Source organism: Acyrthosiphon pisum, chromosome X (genome assembly GCF_005508785.2).
Source record: "Acyrthosiphon pisum isolate AL4f chromosome X, pea_aphid_22Mar2018_4r6ur, whole genome shotgun sequence".
Lineage (NCBI taxonomy): Eukaryota > Metazoa > Arthropoda > Insecta > Hemiptera > Aphididae > Acyrthosiphon > Acyrthosiphon pisum.
This window is the reverse complement of record NC_042493.1, coordinates 124,184,891-124,197,528: the sequence shown is the minus strand read 5'-3', so window position 1 is coordinate 124,197,528 and position 12,638 is coordinate 124,184,891. Positions and strand designations below refer to the sequence as shown.

The window sequence follows — 12,638 nt, the reverse complement described above, 5'->3', positions numbered from 1 at the left end:
CAATCCTGTTATGATTTCAGTGTTCGTCAAAACTAAAAAATAAATAAATATATAAGTAAAATCCGTCGGCTATAGAAATTGTATTTTTTAAAGTGCTCCTTTGTGCGGACGCAGTCGTGTCGTAGTTATTAATAACACTCGAATAATGCAAACAACACTCAAGACTCGTTGTGCGCGTTAAGCCCGCGTGTTATTATTAAAAAATAAAATAAACAGTATTACACATCGAAACCGCGTATAGGCACCTATAATAGTTATTTTATTATAAGCGTCGATAGTAATAATAACTAGTAATATATCTTCCCAACAATAATATTATTATGATTTATGAAACCACGCGTGTTTGGTGTACGAAAATATAAACCGTTTTCGGTGAGAGGTTAAAAACGGATATTTGTTTGCACATCTTGACGATAACGGCGGACTGGTCGGTAGAACAATATCGTAACATGAAATTTAAAGAAAATAATATTATAATCGATCGGCAAATCACTCTATTACGATAATATTTAAGTGTATACATAGTGATTACGTTGTGTTTTAAAGTACGCGTCTGTCGTACAAGAATAAAATATAGCCTACCCAAATTTCGTCGAACATAATATTATTTCAATAATACGATTAATTTTCAAAATTAAATTTATGCGAAAAGAGGGTGGGTGATTGACCGCGGTGGCCATTCTTTCGAGTGAGACTGAATTTGAATAATTCACCAAAGAAAATGTGTGCAATAATAATTATTATCTTATAGTTTTTGAGCATATTCATATAACGCGATGTTCAATAATATTAATGTAAATTAAAATATTATAAAACCATAATGTGTTTAATGTAAACATACACTATACAAAGTTATTTTTTAAGCATGCTCACTCTTATTTTTCAGCAAATAATACATTTTTTCAAATTCTGATTTTAAGAATATATAAGTATAAGTAGAGGTACCTAAAAACCATACTTTTGAATTCCTAATATATTTTCACCTACCTACGTTAGATTAGAGTACTCTGTGGCGATACAAAACTTATATTTTTTTCAAATGAGAACACACATTTATCTACTGAAATTTATTTTGTGGATGATATCATTAAAAATGTTGATGTATAGAAATAATCTACATTGTTATGAAAAGTTTCTGAGTTATAAAAATGCTTATACTAAGAATAATAATAATAATAATTCTCGTTGTAAAAAGTATTTTTATACTCGCGCCATTTTTCCAATTTTTTTATAACGATAGATTAATAGTACCTATAAGTACCAAGACTGGGAATTAACGAGTTAATAAGTTAAAAGCCAAGTCAAAAGTTAAATAATATGTAACACTGTTGTACTGTAGTAGTAGTAGTAGTAGTAGTAGTAGTAGTATGAATTATTAATTAGAGCACCACTGTATTTGTATTATTGTCATTATTGTTGTAGCCTAGCTTTAAGCGTTTACAGGTTAATCACAACAACATCTGACCAGTGACACTGTGAGTTCTATACTCTATTAATACTCATTACGGAGCAAACATCCACTAGATAGCAGAGTACGTGGCGACGACAGAAAGTAACATTACCATACAAATCAAAACAACATACCTTACAGAGAGATAGGTTCCGAGGTAAGTTTTCATATAAGTTGATCTAGAGTCTAGACTCATAGTTCGCACTGCAAGCGTGTTCTTGATAAACAATGCCCGTGTGACGTATGTGAAAATTATTCAATCAAAATATTCAACTGTTGATTCACAAGCAGACGCACACAGGAGAAAATCCATACACCTGTAGCGTATGCGATAAATCATTCATTCAGGGCGTTCATCTGAAAACACATCAGCGGACTCACACAGGAGAGGAGTCATATCATATAAAGTTACCTGTCTTACTAACCTCTGTTTCCTGTTGGCACACCGTCTTGTTGCAAGTTCACAAGTAAGGCTGTATGTAAATATAGATCCCTAATCAATAATCACCATACAGCAAATTACTTACAGAGATATGGGTTCCGGGATAAGCTTTCATATCAGTTTATCTAGAGTCTAGACTTAGAGTTCTCACTTGTTCAAGTCTCTGGTTATCTTAGCTTTTTTTATATGTTTTAGATTTATTGATTACAGTAGAAAATATTCACTTGTGAGACATATTGTTCTAAATAGATGGTTACCCTGGTATAACAGTCGCAGTTAACTGTGATTGCATCTGTTTAATAATTAATTAATTTAAATAATTAAATGTTAATACAAACAATGCTGGCTGCTGACTACACACAGATTACAATAATAGCATAGTAACAAAATAAAACATAATTTGCTTATAACAAATAATTGCAATAAATTCAAAAGTCGATAACCTACTGATCCGTGTATATATTATTTAATAGGCCCACCAGAAAATATATTTCAGAACGGTGACATTTGCGGTGAAGTCGACGGCACTCGATGAACAAAATCACGTATGGTAGGTGCAAGCGTGTGCTTGATAAACGATACCCGTGTGACGTATGCGGCAAATTATTCAATCAAAATAGCCAACTGATGATTCACAAGCGGACGCATACGGGAGAGAAGCCTTACCCGTGTGACGTATGCGATAAATGGTTCAGTGACAATGGCCAACTAACGATTCACAAGCGGACGCACACGGGGGAGAAGCCTTACCCGTGTGATGTATGCGATAAATCGTTCGCTCAGAGCAATAACTTAACGATTCACAAGCGGACTCACACAGGGGAGAAGCCCTACCCGTGTGACGTATGTGACAAATGGTTCAGTCGAAATCAGCAACTAACGGTTCACAAGCGGACGCATACGGGAGAGAAGCCTTACCCGTGTGACGTATGTGACAAAACGTTCAGTCGAAGTCAGCAACTAACGGTTCACAAGCGGACGCATACGGGAGAGAAGCCTTACCCGTGTGACGTATGTGACAAAACGTTCAGTCGAAATCACCATCTGACTCTGCACAAGCGGACTCACACGGGGGAGAAGCCGTACCCATGTGATGTATGCGACAAATGGTTCGCTGGTAGTAGTGAACTGACAGTTCACAGGCGTACGCATACGGGAGAGAAGCCCTACCCGTGTGATGTATGCGATAAATCGTTCGCTCAGAGCAATAACTTAACGATTCACAAGCGGACTCACACAGGGGAGAAGCCTTACCCGTGTGACGTATGCGACAAATGGTTTGCCGGTAGTAATGAACTGACAGTTCACAGGCGTACGCATACGGGAGAGAAGCCCTACCCGTGTGACGTATGTGACAAAACGTTCAGTCAAAATCAGCAACTAACGGTTCACAAGCGGACGCATACGGAAGAGAAGCCCTACCCGTGTGATGTATGCGATAAATCGTTCGCTCAGAGCAATAACTTAACGGTTCACAAGCGGACGCATGCGGGAGAGAAGCCTTACCCGTGTGACGTATGTGACAAAACGTTCAGTCGAAATCACCATCTGACTCTGCACAAGCGGACTCACACGGGGGAGAAGCCTTACCCGTGTGGCGTATGTGGCAAATGGTTCGGTGACTCATCCAATTTGACTAAACACCAAAGAATTCACGTGATAAGAAAGCTATAAAAAATGAAATACCTCCTCCGCTCGGATTTTCTTTATATCGATGTAATTATGTACCATATTTTTTTTATGAAGTAATTTATCAATAATAAATTGCAATTGTTTTTTCAATGTCAGTAACAAAAACATTGTGGGTTTTGATTTTCCATTTGAATACACACTAAATACACAGGTTTTGTTTTCTTCATTTATATATAAAAAAAAAAAAAAAATGATTAATAAAAAAAACATTGATATGTTGTATGACGTTTTGTATTTAATTATTATTTCATCGTGCCGTTCATATATTTAGTAGAAACACAAACTGTTTTACACAGTAGTTATTGAATTTTAGTATATTGGTGGTCTTTCTAACTTTAAAACTGATGAATGATCTCTACGAGTTAAAAAAAAAAAAAATTGGCATGTAGATATTATGTTGTAGATACCCGTTGTATAAACCGTAAACCGTCAATGAAATATGATTTCGAGAGGAAATTAGTATTAATTATATAAATTTAATTTATATTTATATTGCTATCAATGTACATATTTAATTTCCTTCAGATTAGTTTTACGGAAAGTTGAATATTAGAATTCCGAAAATACTGTAATTATTTTATTATTAATTTATAATTTTAAAAATATCTATTTATTACTTATATCATAATTTATTATTTATATAAGCTTCCTGTGAATCCAGACTTATCTTAGAACGCTGAAATATGTTCGTGAACTAAATAGGCAACTGCCTAAACTATTCATAATCAATTGAAAATTTCGTAAGATAAAACATCATGATAATATACATAAACATTTTAATTTTTAAGTCCCTGCAAATATTTTTGAATTATAACGAACTAACTAAAATCGTTTTTCTTTGTTTCAATATTTAATTTCTAATAAATGTCTATAAGGATTTAGCCAAAAAAACTATTTAGATTTTTAGGTTTCAGTAAGAATCTTTAGTTATGCAAATTAAAAAATTTATTATTTTTCTACTACAAAATAGTTTGAAAATTTTCGTGACGTTGATGAATTTTGCAGAAGTACCAACTATATCCAATTTTCTATCAGAAACTAGCCTCAATCTTGATTCTTGATGATTTTTATTGGATTGTTTTTTGTGTAATCGTACACAAAATAATACACACTTAATTTCATTATTCCCCTCAGAAACTAAAATTTCTAGTAAATGTCAAAAGATGCGTATAACATAAATATAAAAACAGTTTTTAATTGGGAATATATAAAAACAAATTAAAAAATTCGTTAAAATCGTGAACATTTATATAATATTATATATTTGTACAATATTATGTCATATGGAATATTGATATATTAACAATAAATGTTTTATGTTGATAAACATATTTTTTTTTTTTAATTAGGTACGTGTGCAACATTTGACGAGGCAGCGTATAATAATAGCAAGATATTCCAAACAAAAGTAGATGTAAAAAAACAAACGATAGAAAAAATAATGTCGAATCTGTTTATTATTAAAACAACACTGACTTTAGTTAATATAATTCAATTAAGAAACTAGGTCAAGCAAACATAGACTTATCAAATAACGGTACGCCAAATATCTGTTTAGTCATAATCATCAAAGAATTGGATGCTGAAAATGAAATTTATTCTATAGCGCATCTGTTTAAAGAGAACATATTTGACATCGAAATAGGAAGTACAAAAATTTTTATATAAATCCAGATCCATGAAGAATATATAAAGAAAAATTACATGCAATAGCAGAAATAAAAGAAGGAAGTGTTATTATTTTTAATTTCACTTTAAGAACAATATATGTATAGGTACAAAATATTAAATTCTGTCAAGTTAAGAAAATCAAAATATATAGCCAACAATATAAATTGAAGAAATAATTTTAAATTTAAATATCAATTTGTATATAAATAAAAAATATATTATTTAGGTATAATACGATAAAATAATGTATTTAATAAAATTGTTTTTTTTCTATGAACACCTTCCAATTCTCAAGGAATCTATTGGTTTAACTTTTTATTGAAAACAATCAAGTGGTTTTTGAGTCTATTCATTTCGGATAAACCAACCGGGATTAAAAATATAGTACCAAACCAAATATCAAAATTTTAAGTTTAAATTATTACATCGGATCAATAATTTATTATAATACTAACCTGTGACTACTATTTACGTATATAAAAAAACAAAACGCCAATTTCGGATATTTTGCTAAAATAACTATATTATAATATCACGCAACCAATGGCCTTTCAGTTTTTGCTGAATTTCCCAAATTTTTTTTTTTCGTCAAAACCTTTTACGGAATATTACGGCCATTTAAAAAACGAACAATTTTCGAATTGGTTCAGCCGCTTTCCATTGATGTGGTTACCAACGGACGGTTATTAATTATTGTTATGTTATATATTATATAATATACTATTGGTAACCACTCGACATGTAGTATGCAACCAGCCGGTAAATTGTCACGTGCAGGAAAATATGACATACTTACTGTAGGTACATAGTATATTAGATACGTACTGCCTGTCATATACATATAAAAGTTATACATTTTGCATTTAATTTTATTACCGAAACTAATTGTGACTTGAGACATCACTAAATTCAACATCATGCCCTGCAAAATTACGGTGGTTAAATTAAGATTCGTGGTGTTAAATATTCATATTTTTTTGTGATGTCATTGTATGTTTATCCGACAATGTACTGGTGTTGTTTTAACCATAATTAAACACACGAATATAAATAAATAAATAAATTAGTACCTATATGATCATTGATTTTAACACCAAGTCATAAATAGGTACAACTGGTGTTGTTTTAAATAAATGCAGTGCGTAAAACTTATGATCTTCAATTTGACTGCAAATGAATGTTGTCTTAAACCACTTATAAATTAATAAACCAATATCATTTTTTCGCTATTTTAACAATATGTATTGTTTAACTAAAATGTTAATTCAGTTACCCACTACAGTGTTACCTTAACTATCCTAAACACACATAACTTAAAATTTGGTTGTTCAACAATTTGTGTAAAAGTTGAATTAATAACTGATTTCTATGTGTGCATATTAATCATAACTGGTTTAAATATATCCACCAAGACAACGACAAGTAACTTTATCCAGGATGACGCAAAATCAACACGACGTAGGTCTAACAATGTATGCAATCATAAAATACTCGACTCGTGCTGTTAATATTCATATTTTTTTTTTTTTTTGTGATAATTTTAGTGAATATTTTATAATTATTTTTCATACTAATGTCTTATCAAATAAATCTCTCGATATGATATGGATATTTAACTTGCCTACATAATTATATTTAAAACTTTTAAATTTACCATTTACTTGTATTACAATTTACCCGTTTTAATATTGTTTTGGCATTATATTCTATTGAACATAATATGGAAAGTTCAAAACATAAATAAGTTTATCCTGGTAATAAATATCGATTTATAAAAATATTGTATTTTTACTCCAGTTTAAATGTTGAGTGTATAATAGTTTTCCTACATTTATTGTTTTTTTCTATTTTATTTTATTTATTGTTTGAGTCGCCACACGTCAGAACCATTCATAATAATTGATAAATATATTTTTTTAACCTATATACCTATTATACATATTAATAACTGTAGTTCATATTCACGGTCGTTTAATTCCTATTTAAATAATAGTTACACATTTAACTAGCACACCAATCCCCAGTCGCCCATCCCCAAACAGCGAGAGTGTTTCGTACATAAAATATTATATTTTGTTGCGAAAGAATCTCTCTAGTCGTATAATTAGCATTCTCCTGATGTCTTGCGCAACTATTATTAAGCGTCTAAGACTGCAATGGGATTATAAGAAAAACATTTTAATCATACTATGCATTATGCACAAAATAAATTTTCTTCAGATTAAATAGTTTTTACGTTATAGTGTGCTACGAACAAAAACATGATGAATAAAAACAAAACTTAAATTACATTAATTTTTTAATTTTTTAATTTTTCCATAAATTACAAATTAGGTAATCGTGCAGGGCTCAGAACCAAAAGGTGCTATTTCAAAATATCAAATTGTTGAGGAGAGTCATTTTAAACTATTGTTAACTTGAAACTGCATTATATTTTTTCGTAATAAATGATTTTTAATGATTGACACATCTGAAAATTCACAAAGTTCTTCTGAGTTAACACTAGCAATTTATTTTTCTTAAAATCAAAATGGAACGCAAGAAAAACAAACTGGTAAAAAATGTCTTGAATTTTATGTTTAAACATGTATGTATCGAAAAGTGGATTTCCAGAAAAATCGATTCCGAGCCCAAGAAATACTATAATACATACCTACTACAGATACTTTTTTTTAAAAAAAAAAATGTACATGAATATTTCCAACTCAAAATAATTTGCGAACTTTCTTGATTCTTACGAATTTTGTCAAAATTCTAATCTCAGTCACTCATATAAGATTACTGTTATAGTTATATTATATGAATAAAAACTTTACACCTAAAAATGTATAGTAAAATATTGTCATTTATAACAAGTCACAATTATATTTAAAACTAAATGATCCCACTCACTTTGTAGCGCGTACAAAATGAAAACTCTTCAAAAAATTGTAACTGTTCGACTCCTTTTGGGCGTAACCCTCCGCAGTAAGTGCAACTCGACCACTTTGGCAGGCAAAGTGCGAAAATTATATTTGATGCATGCTTTGTACCTGATCTGCCCGATTGACAAATGGCAACCAATATAAAATACTGATTTCTAAATATACTAATTATTTCTTCTATAATTAAAAGCAACCATTTATAAACGAAATATTTTATCGTAAATATCAAAATCCCCGTTTGAGCACCTTCCCGGGGTTGGGCCTACTGGATCTATATTTATATTGTCAATCTAAATCATCCCGGGAAGCACTCAAACATACACAAACAATTTCATCAAAATCGGTCCACGTCCAATCGTTTAGAAATGCATAAAGGGCGTACAGATAAACATTAATTTATTATTGGTATTATTTTCGGCCGCCCAATTCATTTTTTTCAAGACGAATTTTACATTGAATCCTTCTATTAGTGATAACCGTAGGAAAATGTGTCGAGTAATTTTTGAGGTATGCGCGTAAATATTTTCAATAAAAAAAAAAAAAAAACTTAAACATCTTCATTTTAAATATTATATTATATTCCTATAATAATATTAATTTAATTTTAATCATTAATCAATGGTAACCAATAATTATTATTATAGTAGCAACTATAGCAACCATTTATAAACTTAAATTTCCATCGTAAATCTCAAAGGGTTTTCATTTACCCTTTTTAAATAAGCATACACCACTCAGTGACAATGTAGCTTTCTAATGATGAAAGATTTTTTGAAATCGGTCCAGTCGCCGTCGAGCTATAATTAATGGTCTAACATCTCTTCGAACTCTCTTTTACATAGATAACCACTATTATAAGGTTTGAAAAAAATTGAAGACCTAAAATTAGTCGTTATATTATGCAATCTACGGTACATTTTACGGAATAAATCAGTATTGTAACACTAAACAACAAAAAACTACGATAAATGTTATTCGGTTTAAAATAAATTAAAATCTTAAAACTACCCACCTGTAATAACTATAGGGTTTGTGACTTACAAATTCTAGCCTCTTGGCCATCGATATTATATATGTTGTTGGTTCATGTAACATGCGTTTCTTCGCTGCATTTTATTCCATATTGTAAATAAAATATAGTTATATAACATTGTTGCATAATACCTATACCCAATAATACGCTACCCTAATACGTCTGAGAGCCAAACGGTCGACGACGACGGAGGAATTTATGTCGGTCGCAAAATATAATAGTATGTTTTATCCGAATGAATATTGCATAATATTATACTTCAGTAAGTAGTTGCAAGTCCGATATTATATAGGTAACATCATTGTAATGGAACGGTCTAAAACGTAAATGCATTCGACGTATATGGGTGACGCAACTCTGTAATAATATTTCTACCTATGGCCGATATGAATCGAATCATAATATATGTAAAATTTGTAGGTAGGTACTTGGGAAAAAGTATTCAAACATAAAATAATTATTTTCAAGTTGTGGTTTTATGAAATATCAAAAGCCAATAACTCCGAGTAAACTTCTGTGCTAAATACTATATATTATAAGCCTGATGGTACTTAATATGTAACGACGTCGTATCCGTTCGAGCTTTAAAAAAAAAAAAAATTATTGTCTGGAAAAATGCCATTCCCGAAATGTTCTCGCAAACAGAAGCTCGTAAAGTATTTACAAATTGTTTAAAATATAAATTCATTTTATTAAATTATCAGTTTGGGCTCATATCTCTACTTAGAGACGAGCGACGGTCGACTTGCAGGTGTTCCAAAGACCTTACGTTCAAATGTGACATATTAATATTACATTTCATCTGTATTTGGTGTCATGCGTGGATACTGGATATCCACTTTTGATCTCACTAGCATTTTGTATAACGTTAGTTTTAGTTACGACAGAATCTCAGACTTCAACAACGGTAAAATACAAAACAGTCAAAATAGACTAATTAATAATATTTTATGTTACTTATATGTAGGGCTGAGGACTTTTAGTACTTACAAATCTGAAACTTTGTATGCATTTGTGCACTAAAAAAACAACAAATACGCACACAAAATATGCTCTAAAAAGTTTATAATATCTATGACTTTTATTAGGTATACAATTAATATGAAAACGAAAATATAAAAAGTTAGTTTGATTGTTTCCTTTATAAAAACTCGAACAATTACTTATTAGCAATTAACACTCCCCGCTACACGTGTTGTATTGTTACCGGCCAGTTAATCGACCATTGTATTTTTAAATATTCAATTTTTTAAACGTATACATAATATTATCTTAATTTGTCAAAGTATAACATTTTACACTCAAAATGTTTCAAAATGTTTCAAACTATTTTCTTATTTGTCCAAACTGACTTTATTAGATCGATAACTAGCAAAATATTTTCATATTTATTCTAATATTCTCAAATATAAATGCATATGCAATAATGACGAAATATGCAAAAATAAACAAAATACAATTTTAAGTTTTAAATATAATTAAAAATAATAAGTAATTATATACAGAGAGCGGCATAAGTCGTTTCCCGCTGTCTTGCTATCGAAAAACTGCTCGTAATTATTAAACTGCTACACTCGGTATAAACCATTTTAAAAATACTTACAATAAACTTAATGCGAGTACACAATGTAATATTATACCTATACAAGTTGTAACAGAATGACCTGACGAATGAAATAACTTTTGTTCCAAAAAATATTTAAAAGAAAAAAATGCACAATCTGTTTAATTTATAGATGCTTGCACTGCAGAGTAAGGTACCTAAAAGATAGTTTATTTTGATTTTTTAATAATAAATATAAAATATTTTATATTTTACATTTCAATGTGCCAAGGTGGACAGATTTGATTTCAGATAGTTTAAAAAATATCCAAAAGACATTGATAAAAATGATTCGAATAACATTATAGGTACCTACCTTTTATCCGGCCAACGAGTTAATGTTTTAATAATTACGTGATACTCGAGTAAAATTGTTAATTACATTTTATTTAGTACTTTTATCGATTAAGAGGACGTCACTCCCATACGTTTCGTCTCCGTCTTACAAACGTACAACATAGCAATAACTGTTTTGCGCCGGACAATTTTACTCACTCTGTATTTATAGTAGAATTACCAAAATTTCACATGAGGAAGAACTTTGTCTGTGTCTTACTGACCAATAATATTTAATGATTAAATTTGAAAAAAACAAAAAAACAAAAAACCGTAATGTTCTCGAACTGATGACTAAATTTATTCATGTTAGCCAGACACGAGAGTGTCGTCAATGGGTGGCTTCTTCATTCAAACTGTTCATGTTTTCTTTTTGTATTATAGCCCATAGGTACTCTTTTTGTGTCTGCTGGTTAGATTATATTGTGTAGATACACAATAAAAATAAAAACAAATAACAAATAAACAAAATAAAAAAATGTTATTCAATCAATAAAAACACTACGACACAGCTGATATAGTCCTTCCCTGTGCGTTGTTGAATTTCGGTTGTTCTACTACGAATACAGAAGGAGTAAAATTGTCCCGTGCAAAACGGTTTTTCCAATTTTGTTCATTTGTAAGACTGAGACGATACGTGCTGGTGTGACGTCATCTTAATGACGATGTTCAATATTACAGGTGAAAAACACGTTACTCGTCGTCCAAAAATCAAGTCGTTATCCAAGTGATTTCTTTTTGCATTTTTCCTACGCTTAACTTTCTCACAATTGCCCCCCCCCCCTTACGTTGGTATATTAGTAACGTCGGGACGGAGAAATGCAAAACAACCGACCTAACCGACTTGCCCTAACCAGCAAGACAGTTTGCTATTGGTTATACAAGGAATATCAGTGGCGTTCGCAGGATTTTTCAATGTGGAGGAGGAGTGTTGAAAACGAATTACAATTTAATTTTTATTTGGTCCTGTCTAATAATTTCGGACGTTTATTTGAGGTATTTTAAAATGTTTGTACAACTTCAACTTCTCGACTTTTCTGGTAGAAAAAATGCTCTGATCATAAACTTCGATGCTCGATAGATGATTTTGGAAGCAAATTGCATCTAGTTGGGACTTTTAAATTTTAGGTAATTTGAAAATTTTTAGTGCTTTTTAAAATAATTGGAGAAAAAAAAGAAAATTTGTTAAAATTTTTTGGTAACCTTGGTTAAACCGACTTCACTTGGATTGTATCTGATTAATTTAAATTGTTTTCCTATAAATTTCAATAAAAAATTATTTATCTGGTCGAAAAGCTTAAAAAGGTACCTAATACATAAGTTTTTATTTTATAGATAAACTATTAACGATACATAGGCATGGTTATTTTTTATAAGCATTTAAAGTTCAAATGTTGACAAAACCACAGTCAATTTGTAGTTCAAAACTTATAAAATATTAAATTTGTATAGATGAAGCTATAGACAATTGAATACAAAAATGTTGG

At 30.5% G+C, this 12,638-nt stretch overlaps 1 protein-coding gene across 1 annotated transcript; it reads left to right on the top strand.

Moving 5' to 3' along the window:
* Positions 1–1,353: 1,353 nt before the first annotated feature.
* On the top strand, positions 1,354–3,729 carry LOC100167031 (zinc finger protein 2-like). Its single transcript, XM_029492776.1, has one exon. The coding sequence runs from the start codon at positions 2,424–2,426 to the stop codon at positions 3,564–3,566; it is 1,143 nt and encodes a 380-aa protein (XP_029348636.1). The 5' UTR covers positions 1,354–2,423; the 3' UTR covers positions 3,567–3,729.
* The last annotated feature ends 8,909 nt before the right edge of the window (positions 3,730–12,638 follow it).